The sequence below is a fragment of the Peromyscus californicus genome, unplaced genomic scaffold (genome assembly GCF_007827085.1).
Source record: "Peromyscus californicus insignis strain IS unplaced genomic scaffold, ASM782708v3 Scaffold_18__1_contigs__length_77618521, whole genome shotgun sequence".
NCBI lineage: Eukaryota > Metazoa > Chordata > Mammalia > Rodentia > Cricetidae > Peromyscus > Peromyscus californicus.
The window spans coordinates 6,770,487-6,786,462 of NW_026294480.1; the positions used below are offsets into that span (position 1 = coordinate 6,770,487).

Sequence of the window (15,976 nt, forward strand, 5' to 3'; positions counted from 1 at the left end):
TATTGTTTACTTAGTTTTATTTCTGTTGGTGTGATTAACTCCACGACAAAAAACTACTTAGGGGAGAAAGGGGGTTATTTCAGTTCACTAGCTGTATTTCATCATCCATGGAAGCCAGGGCAGGAGAACACAGCTAAAAAATAGAGGCAGTATGTGAAAGTAGAAACCATGGAGGAATATTACTTTATGTCTTCTTCTTACACACCCAAGACTAAGTCACCAAGAGTGGCATACACAAGGTGCACTGCCATCATCCAGTGGTCCAGATTCTCTTATGTCAAATAGAATTCATGAAAAAGACCCACAGACATGCCCACGGGTCAATCAGATCCAGGCATTCACTCAATTGAGACTCCATCATATATTGTTTGTCTGTGTGGAGTTGAGAGCAGAAGGAAACAAGACATCTGCATTTGTAGAACATCTCACCAGTGAATATTCTTTGGTGTTAATGAAGATTAAAAATATTACATAGCCGGGCGGTGGTGGCGCACGCCTTTAATCCCAGCACTCGGGAGGCAGAGCCAGGCGGATCTCTGTGAGTTCGAGGCCAGCCTGGGCTACCAAGTGAGTCCCAGGAAAGGCGCAAAGCTACACAGAGAAACCCTGTCTCGAAAAACCAAAAAAAAAAAAAAAAAAAATTACATAAGTGTTTTCAAATTATTTGGATGTATAGACTTTTGTGTTGGTTGGTGATATCACTGAAGGTTTTTTCACATTATTTGGATATGTGGAGTTTTGTGTTTATGATGATTAGTGATATTATTGAAGGCTTTCCCATGGTTTTGGGTGTGTAGACTTTCTTACCACTAAAAAGTCTCAGAGGACACTTCTGATATGGATAAAGGCTTTGCCATGATCTTAGCATTTGTAGTGCACTATACCAATATGAATTCTATGATGGGGAAACAGTCATAAAGAATCACTAAACGCCTGGGCATACTCTATATTTGCAGAGACTCTTGTATAGCAAGGTCAGAATGATGACTCTTCACAGTTGTAGGGGTGTTGCTAAGTATGAGAACGTTTTTGTTTATGAAGAGTCTTCAAAAGCATCATCAAACCCTTCACAATTGTGGTGTTTCTCTTCAGGATAAATTCTATAGAGGTCAGAAAGCATTCATTCAGTGGAAAACTCACTACGTTCTTTACATGTGTATGGCTGCCTTCCACTCTGTTTCTTTTGTGCTAGGTAAGTTTATCACATTCTCTACTCTTAAGGTTTCTATTTAGAATGGAAAATTTGATACCTTTTACAGTCTGAAGAAGTGTAAAATATTTTATGAACACATTAAAATTTGTACTATTCAACTCCAGTTTGAACTGTCTTGTGCTGAGAAATACTAGAAAGCTTATTAAACAGTTAGCAACATTTTTCACACCTGTGGCATTTCTCTCCAATATGGATTTCAGGTGTTTTAAAAGTTCTTTCTACATCCAAACAGCCTTGGCACATTCTTCACACCAGTGTGGTTTCTCTCACAGATGATTTCTTTGGTGTTGCTTAAGACCAGAAGACTGGTAAAAGGTTTTGCCACATTCTCCACACTTGTAACATTTCTCTCCAATATGAACTGTCCGATGTCTAGAACGTGCTGTGTAAGTTCTGAAGTCTTTGCCACATTCTTTACATTTGTAGGGTTTCTCTCCAGAGTGAATTCTTTGATGCTCTTGAAGGCTTCTAGAACTGTTGAGCTGTTTGCCACATTCTTCACATCTGTAAAGTTTCTCCATCTTGTGAAGTAATTTGTGCTTAGTTAGGTATGACTTTGTAGAGAAGGCCTTTCCACAATGCTCACACTTATACGGTTTCTCTCCAGAGTGGATTACCAAGTGACTGGAAATTTGCCAGGAGGTGCTAAAGACCTCACTACATACTTCACACTTGTATGCTTTCTTCCCTGTATGAATTCTCTTATGTACAGAACGTAGTGATGGGGTATGGAAGGCCTTGCCACACACTTCACACTTGTAAGGTTTCTCTCCTGTGTGAATTCTCTTGTGAGCAGAAAGCAAAGGTGGAGCATGGAAGGCCTTGCCACACACTTCACACTTGTAGGGTTTCTCACCCGTGTGAATATTCTTGTGGTCAGACAGTACTGACGGACAATGGAAGGCCTTGTCACATACTTCACACTTATAGGGTTTTCCCCCTGTATGGAGTCTTTTGTGTCTAGAAAGTACGGATGGACAATGGAAGGCCTTGCCACATACTTCACACGTGTAGGGTTTCTCACCTGTGTGAATGTTTTTGTGTACAGAAAGTAATGATGGGCAATGGAAGGCCTTACCACATACTTCACACTTGTAGCGTTTTTCACCTGTATGAATTCTCTTGTGTACAGAAAACAGTGATGGAGAATGGAAGGCCTTGCCACAGACTTCACACTTGAATGGTTTCTCTCCTGTATGAATTCTCTTGTGTATAGAAAGCAATGAAGGGAAACAAAAAGATTTCCCACATTCTTCACACTTATAGGGCTTCATTCTTAAATGAATCCTCTGATTGTTAGTAAGTTGTGAGTTCCAATTAAAGGTTTTATCACATTCTTCGTCTGTGTATTGTTCTTTTCCTGGTGAGTAAAGGTTGAGAAATGATTGAAAGCTGAGCAAAATTCTTTATAGTTACAATGCTTATTTTTAAAAACAGAAACATTAACTTATCATACTTGCATTTCCGTTTGTAAATGATAGGCTATATTCAAATTTCTGAAGCTGCATTCAATGGAGCATAATTTAAAAACATAATAGCTGGAACCTTACATATAACCTCACATTGAAATAAGAAGAACTTGACAACATAGAACATAGAAAAAAAGGAATATTAATCAAAGTCAAACATGGAAGTAAGGTGTAACAAAAAGAGTTAAGAAGACCCTTAAGAGTATTATGCTAAATCAGTCCCTTAAACAAATATATATATATATATATATATAGATATATATATTATGACTAGAGAAACAAAAAGTATAAAAGTAGTCAAACATGGAAAACACATGTATACATAATTATAAATATTCTGACACAGAGTTTTAGTTTTGAAAGGTATGAAAGTTAAGTTGCATAACCAGAAGACTGTCATTACAATATTAAATTATGTATTTCAAAGATTTAATACAGGAATCTTTATGCATATTTTATAAAGAGGATAAACACCCAAGACAATCATATAATGAAAAATAAGTCAAGTTTACTTAGAAATGACAGAGCTTTGGTGTCACCGTAAACACAAGCTGACCTCATAGGAGGAGAAGAACAAGCATGGGAGACTAAAGCGTCATAAACCTCTGAGATGTCCTCCTTTGTTAGCAAAGGACAGAAACAGAGATCCCTAAAAAATGATTTCCACCAAAACCTCATGTCTCAATGCTCAGGATAAAGCCCAGATTTCTGGTGCACTGTTGGCCTCCCATTCTGTCCACTGACCCCCTCATTCCTACACACCTGGGTGCATGGTGGCAGCTGCTTGTCTCTTCACACCTGAAGGCTCTTGTTTTTGCTCCAGAAATGTCACCAGGTATGGCTTTGATGAAGCAAGACCTGCTTGTGGGAAAAGGGAACAACACTGTTAGTGTGTTCTCCTGCGAATAAGATGTCCTCTTCAGGACTGTGTGTATAGGGAATGAGAGCATACGGTAAAGGATCATAGAGGTGTAGCCCTTCCTGTGTTATGTGACAGCCACATCAGAATGCTTAGGAGGAATTTAGGATTTGCAAGTCCTGAGCTTCATGTTCCTCAGATACAAGGAAAAATAATAAAACTGAAGAGTGTGACGGTCTCTTTAACGTGTACACACCCTGCTCATGCCACTTAATTTCTAATATTACCACTCACTACTGTAAGTACAAATTCCCATCATATATTCTACAAAGGTAGCAAGTTTCATGCTGACAATTAAGAATTTATGATGAAAGAGATCCTCACCCAGGAACACGAGATTGTTGTAATTCTCCACTATCACATCCCTGTACAAATTCCACTGAGCAGGGCCCAGGCATTCCCACTCTTCTGCAGAGAAATAAATGGCTACATCCCAGAATGACAGGATATCCTGAAATAAAGAACAATGAATGAATACCACACATTGTATTCATTAAAACTGTCAATAATATATAAATAACATGAAGCATCACCTGCTTCTACATACAAATCTAGAAGTCATCAAGAATGACAGGATAGCCGGGCGGTGGTGGCGCACGCCTTTAATCCCAGCACTCGGGAGGCAGAGGCAGGCGGATCTCTGTGAGTTCGAGGCCAGGCTGGTCTCCAAAGCGAGTACCAGGAAAGGCGCAAAGCTACACAGAGAAACCCTGTCTCGAAAAACCAAAAAAAAAAAAAAAAAAAAAAGAATGACAGGATAGCTAGAAGCACTTTTAATATATGTAAGCAATATCCCTAAAATAAGTCTGATATAGTACTGTGATGTTACATGAAACTAATCTTTAAACAAAGTGAATAGCAGAATATCCTAGAAACTCCTATGAATATTATACTTTTCAGAACCATAAAATGGAGAGTGCATGCATCTATGAATCAGTATGTTGGGTCTAGAGAGAGGGCTCAGTAATTATGAGGACTGGCTGCTCTTCCAAAGGACCTGAGTTTGATTCCCAGAAGCAATATGGCTCCTTAAAACTGTCTGTAACTCCAGCTGAGAGGTTCAGATAATCTCTTAGACATGCATACTAGCAAAAACACCCATACACTGAAAATAAATGAATAAATACTAAAATTTAGAAAAAATATACATTTAGTGTCCCATGTTTGTATTATAATATAGCATACATTATACACATCTCTCATAGTAGAGAGCCATGCTGATGGAGAAGATATTTCTCAACATATTCTACACAATCATGAATGAGAAATACAATGACGGTGTAGATCTGATGCAGCAACTCTGGGATGAGGCCTGGGATCCTGAGCATGTAGACAATGATGCAAATGACAGTGCACCAAGGGACTTGATCAGCCAAGGGGTAGAAGAAGAAATGAAGAATTCATAAACAAAGTTGAATAACAAGTATTTTAATAAATTTATAATTAGGAAATTTAGAAATAAGTTTATTCAATGTGACAACTTACATTGACCCAAGGCTTTTTCAGAGGCACCTATGAGAGGACAATGGGAACTATAGTTCTCTGTTTCTGTTCAACAGTGTCCTTGGTCCAGGCCAGTCTGACACAGGATCCAGTGCCATGAAGGAGGCAATGTTGCAGTTACTGGGGGATCTAACTCTTCTCTCGAGACTGGGGTTATCAGTCCTAAGGCAGCTGTTTCTGAAGTATCCTGTGTTCTCATCACCAACATTGTATGATTTAAGTCTCTGCTGACCTTGATCATTTACCACCTGGTAATACTATATAGCATGCTGTATTTCTTAATAAACTTCCTTGCCTTTGAGTTTTCAGTTAATATAAAACTGTGTGGTACCAACTATTGCTTTTGTCATCTTTATGTCTTTTTCTTCTTCATTTCTTATCCCTGGTCTTCCCACTCCATACCTAGCCATTTGAAATCCTTGTTTCTGTAGGTTCAGGTCAGCCACAGTACCTTAACATTCCTTCCTGTTATCTAACTAAACAAGAACATCCATTGATCCATGATTCTCCAGACCTCTTCTTCCTGATGTCACCAGCTAATGGGATAAAAATCACATCTCTCTCTTGATTGAAAATTCTTTACATTCAACATCTGACTGACAGTGCTACATTTCTGAGACAGCATAAAGAGACAGAAGACAGAAAAGGGACAGGAGTCTGAACTTCAACAAACAGGACTGTGTTCATTAGCTCACACAGTGAGGAGCAGTCTCAATCCCCTGGGAAACTGATGGTTCTACCAAGGGAAAGTATGGATATAACCTTTATAGGGGTACAATGAGGGGCCAGGGAACAAGGAAATTGTTATAACATAAAGCCCACCTTTCTCACTGGACGGTGGTGGTGCACGCCTTTAATCCCAGCACTTGGGAGGCAGAGGCAGGCGGATCTCTGTGAGTTCAAGGCCAGCCTGGCCTACAGAGTGAGTTCTAGGAAAGGCACAAAGCTACACAGAGAAACCCTGTCTCAAAAAACCAAAAAAAAAAAAAAAAAGCCCACTTTTCTCTCCACATTCTCTCTATCACACTGTTTCCCAATGTTGAGACAGGCTGACCCAACAGGCATATTTTTCTAGGATGACTGAGAAGGCTGAGCAATGACACCCATAATCTCATAGGAATCCTGTTTTACCTCCAAGTACAGTTGATTAGTGCTAGTGATCAGAGCTAGATGTGCCTCTGATATAGGTAAGTAAGTCTGATAGCACAATCACAGTCACACATCATGTGGGACTTGATGAGAGTTCATGTCCCTCTCTGTGAGTACAAATTAACAGTCTCCTCTGTGCTGTGGGATGTTCTATATGTCAAATGTGTTGCTCTGATTGATTAATAAATAAAACACTGATTGGCCAGTAACCAGGCAGGAAGTATAGGTGGGACAAGCAGAGAAGAGAATTTTGGGAAGTGGAAGGCTGAGGCAGAGACACTGCCAGCCACCTCCATGACAAGAGAGATGTAAGGTACCGGTAAGCCATGAGCCACATGGCAACTTATAGACTAATAGAAATGGGTTAATTTAAGATATAAGAACAGTTAACAAGAAGCCTGAGTCATTAGGCCACACAGTTTAAATAGTATAAGCATCTGTGTGTTTATTTTATAAGTGGGCTGTCGGACTGCTGGGGCTTGGCAGGACCCGGAGAGAAAACTCTCTAGCTACACCTCTGTTGTCAGCTTCTTTCCTGCCTTTTGACTCTTTACTCTGTATTCAGAAATCTAACATTATCCATATTGTCACAAATTACATCCTTTTATGTAGCTGAATAGTATCCCACATTAAAGATGAGGGTTACACTTAGGAAAAATGAAATCAAACTATGCCAATTTGCAGATGACATGATATGCATGAATGATCCCTAAAGTTCTACTAGAAAACTACTAGAAATATAAACCAATACAGGACTGTGACATGATATAGAATCAACTTGCACAAATCAATAGTTCTTCTACATATGAGCAATAAACATCCAGAGAAAGGGATTATGGACACATACCTTCTGTGGGATGTTCTGTATGGCAAATATGTTGCTAATTAGTCAATAAATAAAACACTGATTGGCCATTGGCTAGGCAGGAAGTGTAGGCGGGACAAGGAGAATAAAGCTGGGAAGTGGAAGGCTGAGTCAGAGAGACGCTGCCAGCCGCCACGATGAGAAACAGAATGTGAAGATACTGGTAAGCCACGAGCCATGTGGCAAGGTATAGATTAATGGAAATGGATTAATTTAAGCTATAAGAACAGTTAGCAAGAAGCCTGCCACGGCCATACAGTTTGTAACCAGTATAAGTCTCTGTGTTTACTTGGTCGGGTCTGAGTGGCTGTGGGACTGGCGGGTGACAGAGATTTGTCCTGACTGTGGGCCAGGCAGGAAAACTCTAGCTACACATACCCATTCACAACAGCCTCAAAGAGCATAAAATATATGGGAATGTGCCAGAACACAGTCAAAAGAATAAGGTATCATGAATAACGCCTTGGGGAACTATGCGAGAAGCTCTAGGAAAAAGGGCAGAGGGCCTTTTTTCTCAGGTGCATTCTGATCCTTGGATTGTTCTTGGATGTGACTTTTTTTGTCTCCCATGACAAACATTTACATTTAATTTAAAATATGAAAAAAAAGAAAAAAAAATATGCTTGTTCTTGTTGGATGTCAGAACATTGCTATATAACCCAATCTGGTAAGTATACTCTGAATCTGGATATGGTTTTCTGCCTTGTTCTGTGCTTTCTCAGATAGAATTTATAGTATGTGCCAGTCAATTGTGTCAAAATTGGTCTGCCCTGAGAAAGTTCTGGGAAAGGGCTGCTCTGTTAGTATCTAGGATTATTTAGTATATTCTTTTTCCCATTTATTTACATGTTTTTCTGATCATGTTCCACTGAACTCAAACAACCTTCCTTGGATCATTGTTTTGTTACATTCGTGTATAAAGTACACTGAAACTGAAGTAAGGTTGTCTACAGCATTAATCTACAACTGTAGTCTATCCCATTATTTCAGGTCCTCAGATGCCAGATCTGTATAGGTCAGTGAAAGTTGACAGTAATGAAACTAGGAGGTCAAGGCCCTTTGAAAGAGAAACTTTAAACAAATTAAGAAAGAGATAGAGAAAGACATTAGAAAATAGATAAACAATCAATGCTCATGTATTGATAGAATTAATATTGTGAAAAAGAACCAATTTACCAAAATCCATTTATAGATTCAAAGCATTCCCAGTTAAATTCCACATCTCATTCTTCACAGAAATGAACACTATTAAAAGTTCATAAAGAATCATAAAAGATGCTCACATAGCCATAGCCAAAATAACCATGAGAAGAAGAACAATGTTAGAAGGAGGACCACTCTGGACCTCAAGATATATTACACAGTCTTAGTAATAAAAAAGGCGGGGGGGGGGGGGGGACCATCACAACAAACAGTCATGTAGACCAGAGGAAAGGAACAAAATTAAAAATCTAAACATGAGCATAAATAACTTCAGCCATTTAAATTTTACAAAGATGCCAACAATATCCAGTGAAGAAAAGAAAGCATCTTCAACCAATGTTTTTGAGAAAAGGGATGTCCACTGGAAGAAGACTGAAATTAGATTTGGATCTATCACTATATAGAAAAACTAACAAGAAACTGATCAAAGACCTAAAGGGTGAAAACCTGAACACTAAAACTGACAGAAGGAAGCATAGGCAGCATCACACCTGAAATAGGTATAGGAAAGGACTTTATGAATAGGACTTGATTTGCCTTAGAATTAGGGCCAAAAATTGATTAGTGGGATTTCATAAAACTAAAAAGTTAGGTACAGCTAAAAAAAAAAAAAAAAAAAAAAAAAAAAAGTCAATCAGGTGAAGAAAAAGCCACAGAATAGAAGAGAACCTTTGCCACCTATATATCTGACAGACAAGTAAACTCCAGAATATACAAAGAACTCAGACAACAAAGAGTCCAAAACAACAACTAAATGAAGGACCCGTTTACAAAATGAGCCTGGGACCTGAACAGAGAGTTCTCAAAAGAGGATGAAAATGTCACAGAATTTTCTCACAAACTGTTCATGTGTTGAACAATCTAAACAACTTTGAGATTTCCTCTTACCCCAGTCAGAATGGCAAAGATCAACAAAACAACTAACAAATAATTCTGGAGAGGGTGTGGGGAAAAGGGAACTTTCATCCACTATTGGTGGGACTGCAAACTGTTAGCCACTCTGGAAATCAGGAAAGAGAATTGCTGTGGAACAATCCCTTTCTACACTCTGAATATGTATGACTCTCATTGGTTAATAAAAAACTGACAGGCCGGTAGCTGAACAGGAAGTTAGGCAGGAAAGCCAAACTGAATGATGGGAAGGAGGGCGGAGTCAGGGGAGATGCCAGTGAGCTGCCCAGGAAGTAAAACGTGCTAGAGGACAGGTAAAGCCATGAGCCACATGGCAAAACATAGATTAATAAAAATGGGTTAATTTAAATGTAAAAGCTAGTTATTAATAAGCCTGAGCTCTCAGTTCAGCATTTACAAATAATATTAAGTCTCTGTGTGGTAATTTGAAAGCAGCTACCAGGACAGGGAGTGCATGGTCAGGACAGGAAATGTCCATCTACAGACAATTTCCAAAAAGCTAAAGATAAATCTGTATGCCCCAACTATACTACTCTTTGTACTATTTCAAAATATTGCAAATGACATTCAATCCACAGATAGCTGATTAACCATGTTCACTGCTGTTCTATTCATAAGATCTAGGAAATGGAAATGACACAAATATCCTTCCATTGACAAATCAATAATGAAAATGTGGTCCATATACACTATGGAACACTCTGCAGCTATACAGAAAATAAATGTCACAGGTCAATAGATGGAACTAGAAGAGATCATATTGAGTGAGATAGCCCAGATCCATAAAGACAAACACTGCATGCCCTTTGCCATCTGAGGCTTCTACCTCTAAATCTTCTTATGTTTTTACATAGCCTGGAGTAACTGCAGAAACCAGGAAAGTAAAAAATGACCTTTGTGGGAGTATGTGTGGGGCACAGAGGTCTTTGCATGCACATATTCACTTGAGGAACCTGGAATTTAAAGCGTACAGGGTTCTTTCTTCAAGGGACGCAATGCAAAACCTGTTTTCTGTCCAGAAGCTGGGAGTGGATTTTAAGGCTGCTGACGTTTGTTCTATCTGTGTGGTTAGAGCTGATTCTGCCACAGACCTTCCTCCAGACTATGGTGATATTTTATTTGTATTAAAATGTTATTTGTATGTTAATAAATAAAGTTGCCCGGGGGTCAGAGCTATTAGCAAGCCATAGGAAAGCAGGGCAGTGGTAGCGTACGCTTGTAATTCCAGCACTTAGTAGGCAGAGCTGGGTAAGTCTTTGTGTGTTCAGGGATACAGCCATTATTGGATACACATGCTTTTAATCTTAATACCAATCATGGAAAACCTGGAGGCCTATACAGACAGGCTGTGAGGAGGCGGTCATGTGGTTGGGTTTACAACCAATGAGAAGGCAGGACAGGAACTCTATATAAAGACTTTAACACAGGGGTAGCTCTGGTTCGGAGAGGTAGGACCACTGCAGGAGGAAGGGTAAGGTTTTGGCTCTTGGCTCTGACCTCTTGGCTTTCTTCTTTGCATTGGTTCTGTGTTTATTGTTTGATGGGAAGGTTGGATACATCTACATTTGGCGCCCAACGTGACAAGAATTCATTAAAAACCGATTGGCTTGGCTTGGCGGCAGGTCCGGTTTCCAGCCTGGGCGGCCCGGCTGCCTAGCTTGGGCCCAGGCCTGACTGACCCGCAGCTGGAACTGCTACAAACAACTCAGACCTGCCCCGCTGAACAGGGCCCCTGCCTGTAAAGCCAAGGCTTGACTCGGCTCAAGCGGCTACACTTTCTCTCTCTCTCTCTCTCTCTCTCTCTCTCTCTCTCTCTCTCTCTCGCTGGATTCACACCTCGAACACCAGGTGGCTGTGAAATTCCCTGGGATTCTACTGTTCTACCCAGACTTGGTAAGTCAATTAACATATCTATTTAAAAGAGAATTTTTTTCTACATTAAAAAAAAAAATGGGCTTTATGTGTACATTGGAAGAAAATTGGGCTTTGTTTGAAATTTTAGGCACTCTGACAATGGAACAACTATATGAAAAGATTAATATTGATCGAATTATTCAGTTTATTACTTTTCTTATCCTCATTTTACTATTTAAAAAGATCGTCAACTTAAGTGCCAGGATAACAGTCTTAGAAAAACTTGTTAAACCGGTAAAAATAAATTATAGAGAAATTCAAATTCAGACAGAAGAAATAAATAGTGAAGTTGTTTCAAAATTGGATCGTAAGGTTACAGAAAGAAAGCCAGTTTTCACACAATCACCCTTAATTTATCCAGTAGCCGTACAGCAGCTACCTGATGAAGAGAATGAACAAAATACTTGGGTTCCAGTTGAAATGTTAGACTTACGAAGATTTAAGGAGGCAATAGCATCTTATGGCATGCACTCCCCATATGTAAAGCAAATGTTAAACACCTGGTCAACTTGTAATAGGATTATACCAAAGGACTGGCGGGAATTGGCACAGGCTGTTCTTGAACCCGGACAAAATCTCCAGTGGAAAATGTGGTTCAGTAATGAGGCTAAAAATATAGAAAGACAATGGAGGGATAGCGGAATACAAGTCTGCCAGGATCAGCTTATTGGCGAAGGCCAATATGCTTCAGTACAAACACAATGTTCATATGATGTCCAAACCCTACTTCTATGTAAAACGGCAGCTTTGAATGCATGGGACAGAGTTGAAGAACCAGGAAAAAAAACTGAGTCATTTACAAAGGTTATACAGGGCCCCAAAGAATCTTTCACAGACTTCTTGCAAAGATTGACTTCAGCAGTACAAAAAATGGTCCCAAATTCAGAGGCTAGTCAGATAATCATTGAATCTTTAGCCTTTGAGAATGCAAATGCAGCGTGCAAAAGAATAATTAGGCCGTTAAAGGCAAGATCTGCACCTTTGGAAGATTGGATTAGAGATACAGTTAATGTAGAGGCTTATGACCATGATGATATGTGGGTAGGAAAAGCAATTTCAAAAGGTTTGAGCAATGTTAGATGTTTTGGATGTGGAAAGCAAGGACATTTGAAAAGGGATTGTAAACAGGTCATTCCTAGAAATAATGTTTCTTCAAGGAACACTGGCAACAGAATGCCCCTTCCTTCTGGAGTATGCAGAAGGTGTGGTAAGGGAAAACACTGGACCAACGAATGTAGATCAACAAGGGACAGACAGGGTAACCCTCTGCCTCGAGCTTCGGGAAACTCCCAGAGGGGCCTCAGGCAGGCCCCCACAGTAAATCCAGTTCAAACCTTTCCTGCAGTTGTAGAGGAAACCCCTACTCAAAGCAACTAAATAACCAAATGTCTATTGGAATAAATCATGTTAGTCGAGATGATGAAACAGAGAAAATAGGAAATACAGGAAAAAACATAAAGAAAATTTTTTGGCAAACTTCTATTAATGAACAAAGACCAAAACTAACAATAAAAATAAATGGTGTTTTGTTGTCTGGTCTGGTAGACACAGGTGCTGACATTACCATAATTGCACCAGAATTTTGGCATCCAACTTGGCCTCTTCAGGAGGTAAACATTCAACTCTTAGGAATTGGGACATTATCTAGAGTGAAACAAAGTGTAAGATGGCTTGAATGTATAGGTCCAGAAGGACAGAAAGGAAAATTAAAACCATATATCGCTAACATAGCTATGAACCTGTGGGGTCGAGACTTGTTACAACAGTGGAATACTCAGATTAATATCCCTCCAATCTCAGAAACAAATCATAAATTAGTACATGTTTCTGAGAGAAATATTAAAAGATATTATTCTAATGAGTGCTCACCAGCCATCCATGTCATACAAGAACAGGGCACAACAACTGATAATCTTCCAAAAACATTAACAGCTCTACCTTTAAAATGGTCAACAGACAAGCCTGTATGGGTTCAGCAATGGCCTTTAACAACAGAGAAACTCCAGGCTTTACAAGAGCTGGTGGAAGAACAGTTAAATGTTCATCATATTGAAGAATCAACCAGCCCTTGGAATTCTCCTGTATTTGTTATAAAAAAAAAATCTGGTAAATGGAGAATGGTAACAGACCTTAGAGGAATTAACAAAGTAATTCAGCCAATGGGCTCTTTACAATCTGGAATTCCTTTACCTACTCTGTTACCAAAAGGCTGGCCTCTCATAGTTATTGATTTAAAAGACTGTTTCTTTTCAATACCCTTACAAGAAAAAGACAGAGAAAGATTTGCTTTCACAGTGCCTATTTATAATAATTCTCAACCGGTTAAAAGATTTCAATGGAGGGTTCTCCCACAGGGAATGTTGAATAGCCCAACTTTGTGCCAATATTTTGTAAAACAGCCATTAGAAGTGGTACGTAAAAAATTTCCTAAATCTATAATTTATCATTATATGGATGACATTTTATTAGCTGATTCAAATGCAGATACTTTAGAAAGAATGTTTGAAAAAGTAAAGAAAATTTTGCCTTGCTGGGGATTACAAATTGCTTTAGAAAAGGTACAAAGAGGAGACTCTATTAATTATTTAGGATATAAAATAGAACTTCAAAAAATTAGACCTCAAAAAGTGCAAATTAGGAGAGATCGACTACAGACTCTTAATGACTTTCAAAGATTATTTGGAGACATTTCTCATCTAAGAACTATTGTTGGGGTAAAAAATGATGAACTGAATAATTTGTTTAAAACCTTAGAAGGTGATAAGGACTTAAATAGTCCAAGAGAATTATCACCTGAAGCTGAGAAAGAATTGGCCTTGGTAGAAAAGTAAGTACATGAAGGGCACGTAGATCGTATTGATCCAAAGCTGGATTGCATTTTGGTTATTTTACCTTCTAGGCATTCCCCAACAGGAATATTAATGCAAAGGGAAGATATTATATTGGAATGGATATTTTTACCAAATAAACCAAATAAAAAATTAAAAACTTATGTGGAAAAAATCTCTGACTTGATTTGGAAAGGAAAATTGAGACTTCGTCAATTAGCAGGAATAGACCCAGCAGAAATTGTCGTACCTTTAACTAAGGAGGACATTGAAAAATTATGGATAGAAAATGAAGCTTGGCAAAAAGCTTGTAGTAATTTTTTGGGAGAAATTAACAGCAAATATCCCAAAAGCAATAGAATTGATCTTATAAAGAGAGCTGATTGGATCTTGCCTCAAATTGTGAGGAAAAAACCCATATCTGGAGTTCGTACATTTTATACAGATGCCAACAAACAAGGAAAGGCAGGTTACAAATCAGAAAATTTAAGTAAAGTGGTTCAAAGTCCTTATAATTCAGTTCAAAAATCAGAATTGTATGCTATTCTGTTGGTATTAATGGATTTTTCAGAACCTCTCAATATAGTAACTGACTCTCAGTATGCTGAAAGAGTAGTATTACATATTGAGACTGCAGAATTTATCCACGATGCTTCAGAATTAACTTCATTATTTATTCAATTACAAGATACAATCAGAAAACGGAGTCATCCTTTATATATAACTCACATCCGATCCCATACTGGTCTGCCAGGCCCTCTAGCACAAGGCAATGATGAGATTGATAAATTATTGATAGGAAATGTGCTGGAGGCCTCAGAATTTCATAAAAAACATCATGTAAATAGTAAAGGTTTAAAAAAGGATTTTTCCATAACCTGGCAACAAGCCAAAGAAATAGTAAAGAAATGTCCTACTTGTTCCTTCTACAATCAAACACCATTACCAGCAGGATGTAACCCAAAGGGTACTCAGAGGAATGAAATCTGGCAGATGGACGTGTTTCACTTTGTAGAATTTGGAAAACTGAAATATGTACACCACACTATCGATACTTATTCAGGATTTCAATGGGCAACTGCTTTGAGTTCTGAAAAAGCTGATTCTGTAATCACTCATTTGCTAGAAGTTATGGCCATTATGGGTATACCTGCACAAATCAAAACTGATAATGCTCCATCATATGTCTCTGTTAAAATGAAACAGTTTTTTGCTTATTATAATATAAACCATGTTACAGGTATACCACATAATCCTACAGGTCAAGCAGTTATAGAAAGATCAAACAGAACTCTAAAGGATATGCTAAATAAACAAAAAGGAGTAACAAAAACCCCCAGAAATAGACTACATAATGCTCTATTAACTTTGAATTTTCTCAATGCCAATGAGAAAGGAACAACAGCTGCAGAGAGACATTGGATAATAGAAAAAACTACAGAATTAAATCAACCTATATACTTTAAGGATGTGCTGACCTCAGAATGGAAACCAGGGTATGTGTTACGTTGCGGACGAGGTTTTGCTTTTATTTCTACAGGAGAAGATAAGCTGTGGGTACCATCAAAATTGATAAAGGTTCGATTTGAACAAGAGAGACCTCTTAATTAGAGGAGGTGATAGTTCATCAACTATCGTAAACATCCAATTTAAACTAACTTACACCAGTAACACATGCCTTTTCATTTAATCAGATAACTTGTCAAAAAGGAACATCCCCAAAAAACCTTGGGGAAAGGTTTTTGTTTTTGTCTTTTAGGAGAATGAAGGTTAAGGAATTTGAAGAACACTGGACAAATGAGACAACTGAAGAAAAGGAACAAATCATCTATCCTAAGAAACAGAGTGAAATGGCGTATGGGTATGTTATCTAAAAAAATTTTATGTCTTCCTAAATGTTTGTTTCTGCTTCTCTTTAAAGATTTAACACTATTTAACTTCTAATAGTCCCAGTTCAATTAAAATTTAAAGCTGACTTTGGAGTTGGAGAATGGCTCTCTC

General features: G+C 38.4%; 1 protein-coding gene across 1 annotated transcript in view; it reads right to left on the reverse strand.

The window, feature by feature from the left end:
• The window catches only part of LOC128113815 (zinc finger protein 728-like), a 23,282-nt gene continuing 7,306 nt past the window's right edge, over positions 1–15,976 (reverse strand). The window contains exons 3-5 of the mRNA XM_052743756.1: positions 3,926–4,052; positions 3,445–3,543; positions 1–2,573 (exon numbers count right to left, since the gene is read on the reverse strand). Of these exons, the coding sequence (XP_052599716.1) occupies positions 1,480–2,573; positions 3,445–3,543; positions 3,926–4,052 (1,320 nt within the window). The 3' untranslated portion in view covers positions 1–1,479. The remainder of the gene's footprint in view (positions 2,574–3,444; positions 3,544–3,925; positions 4,053–15,976) is intronic.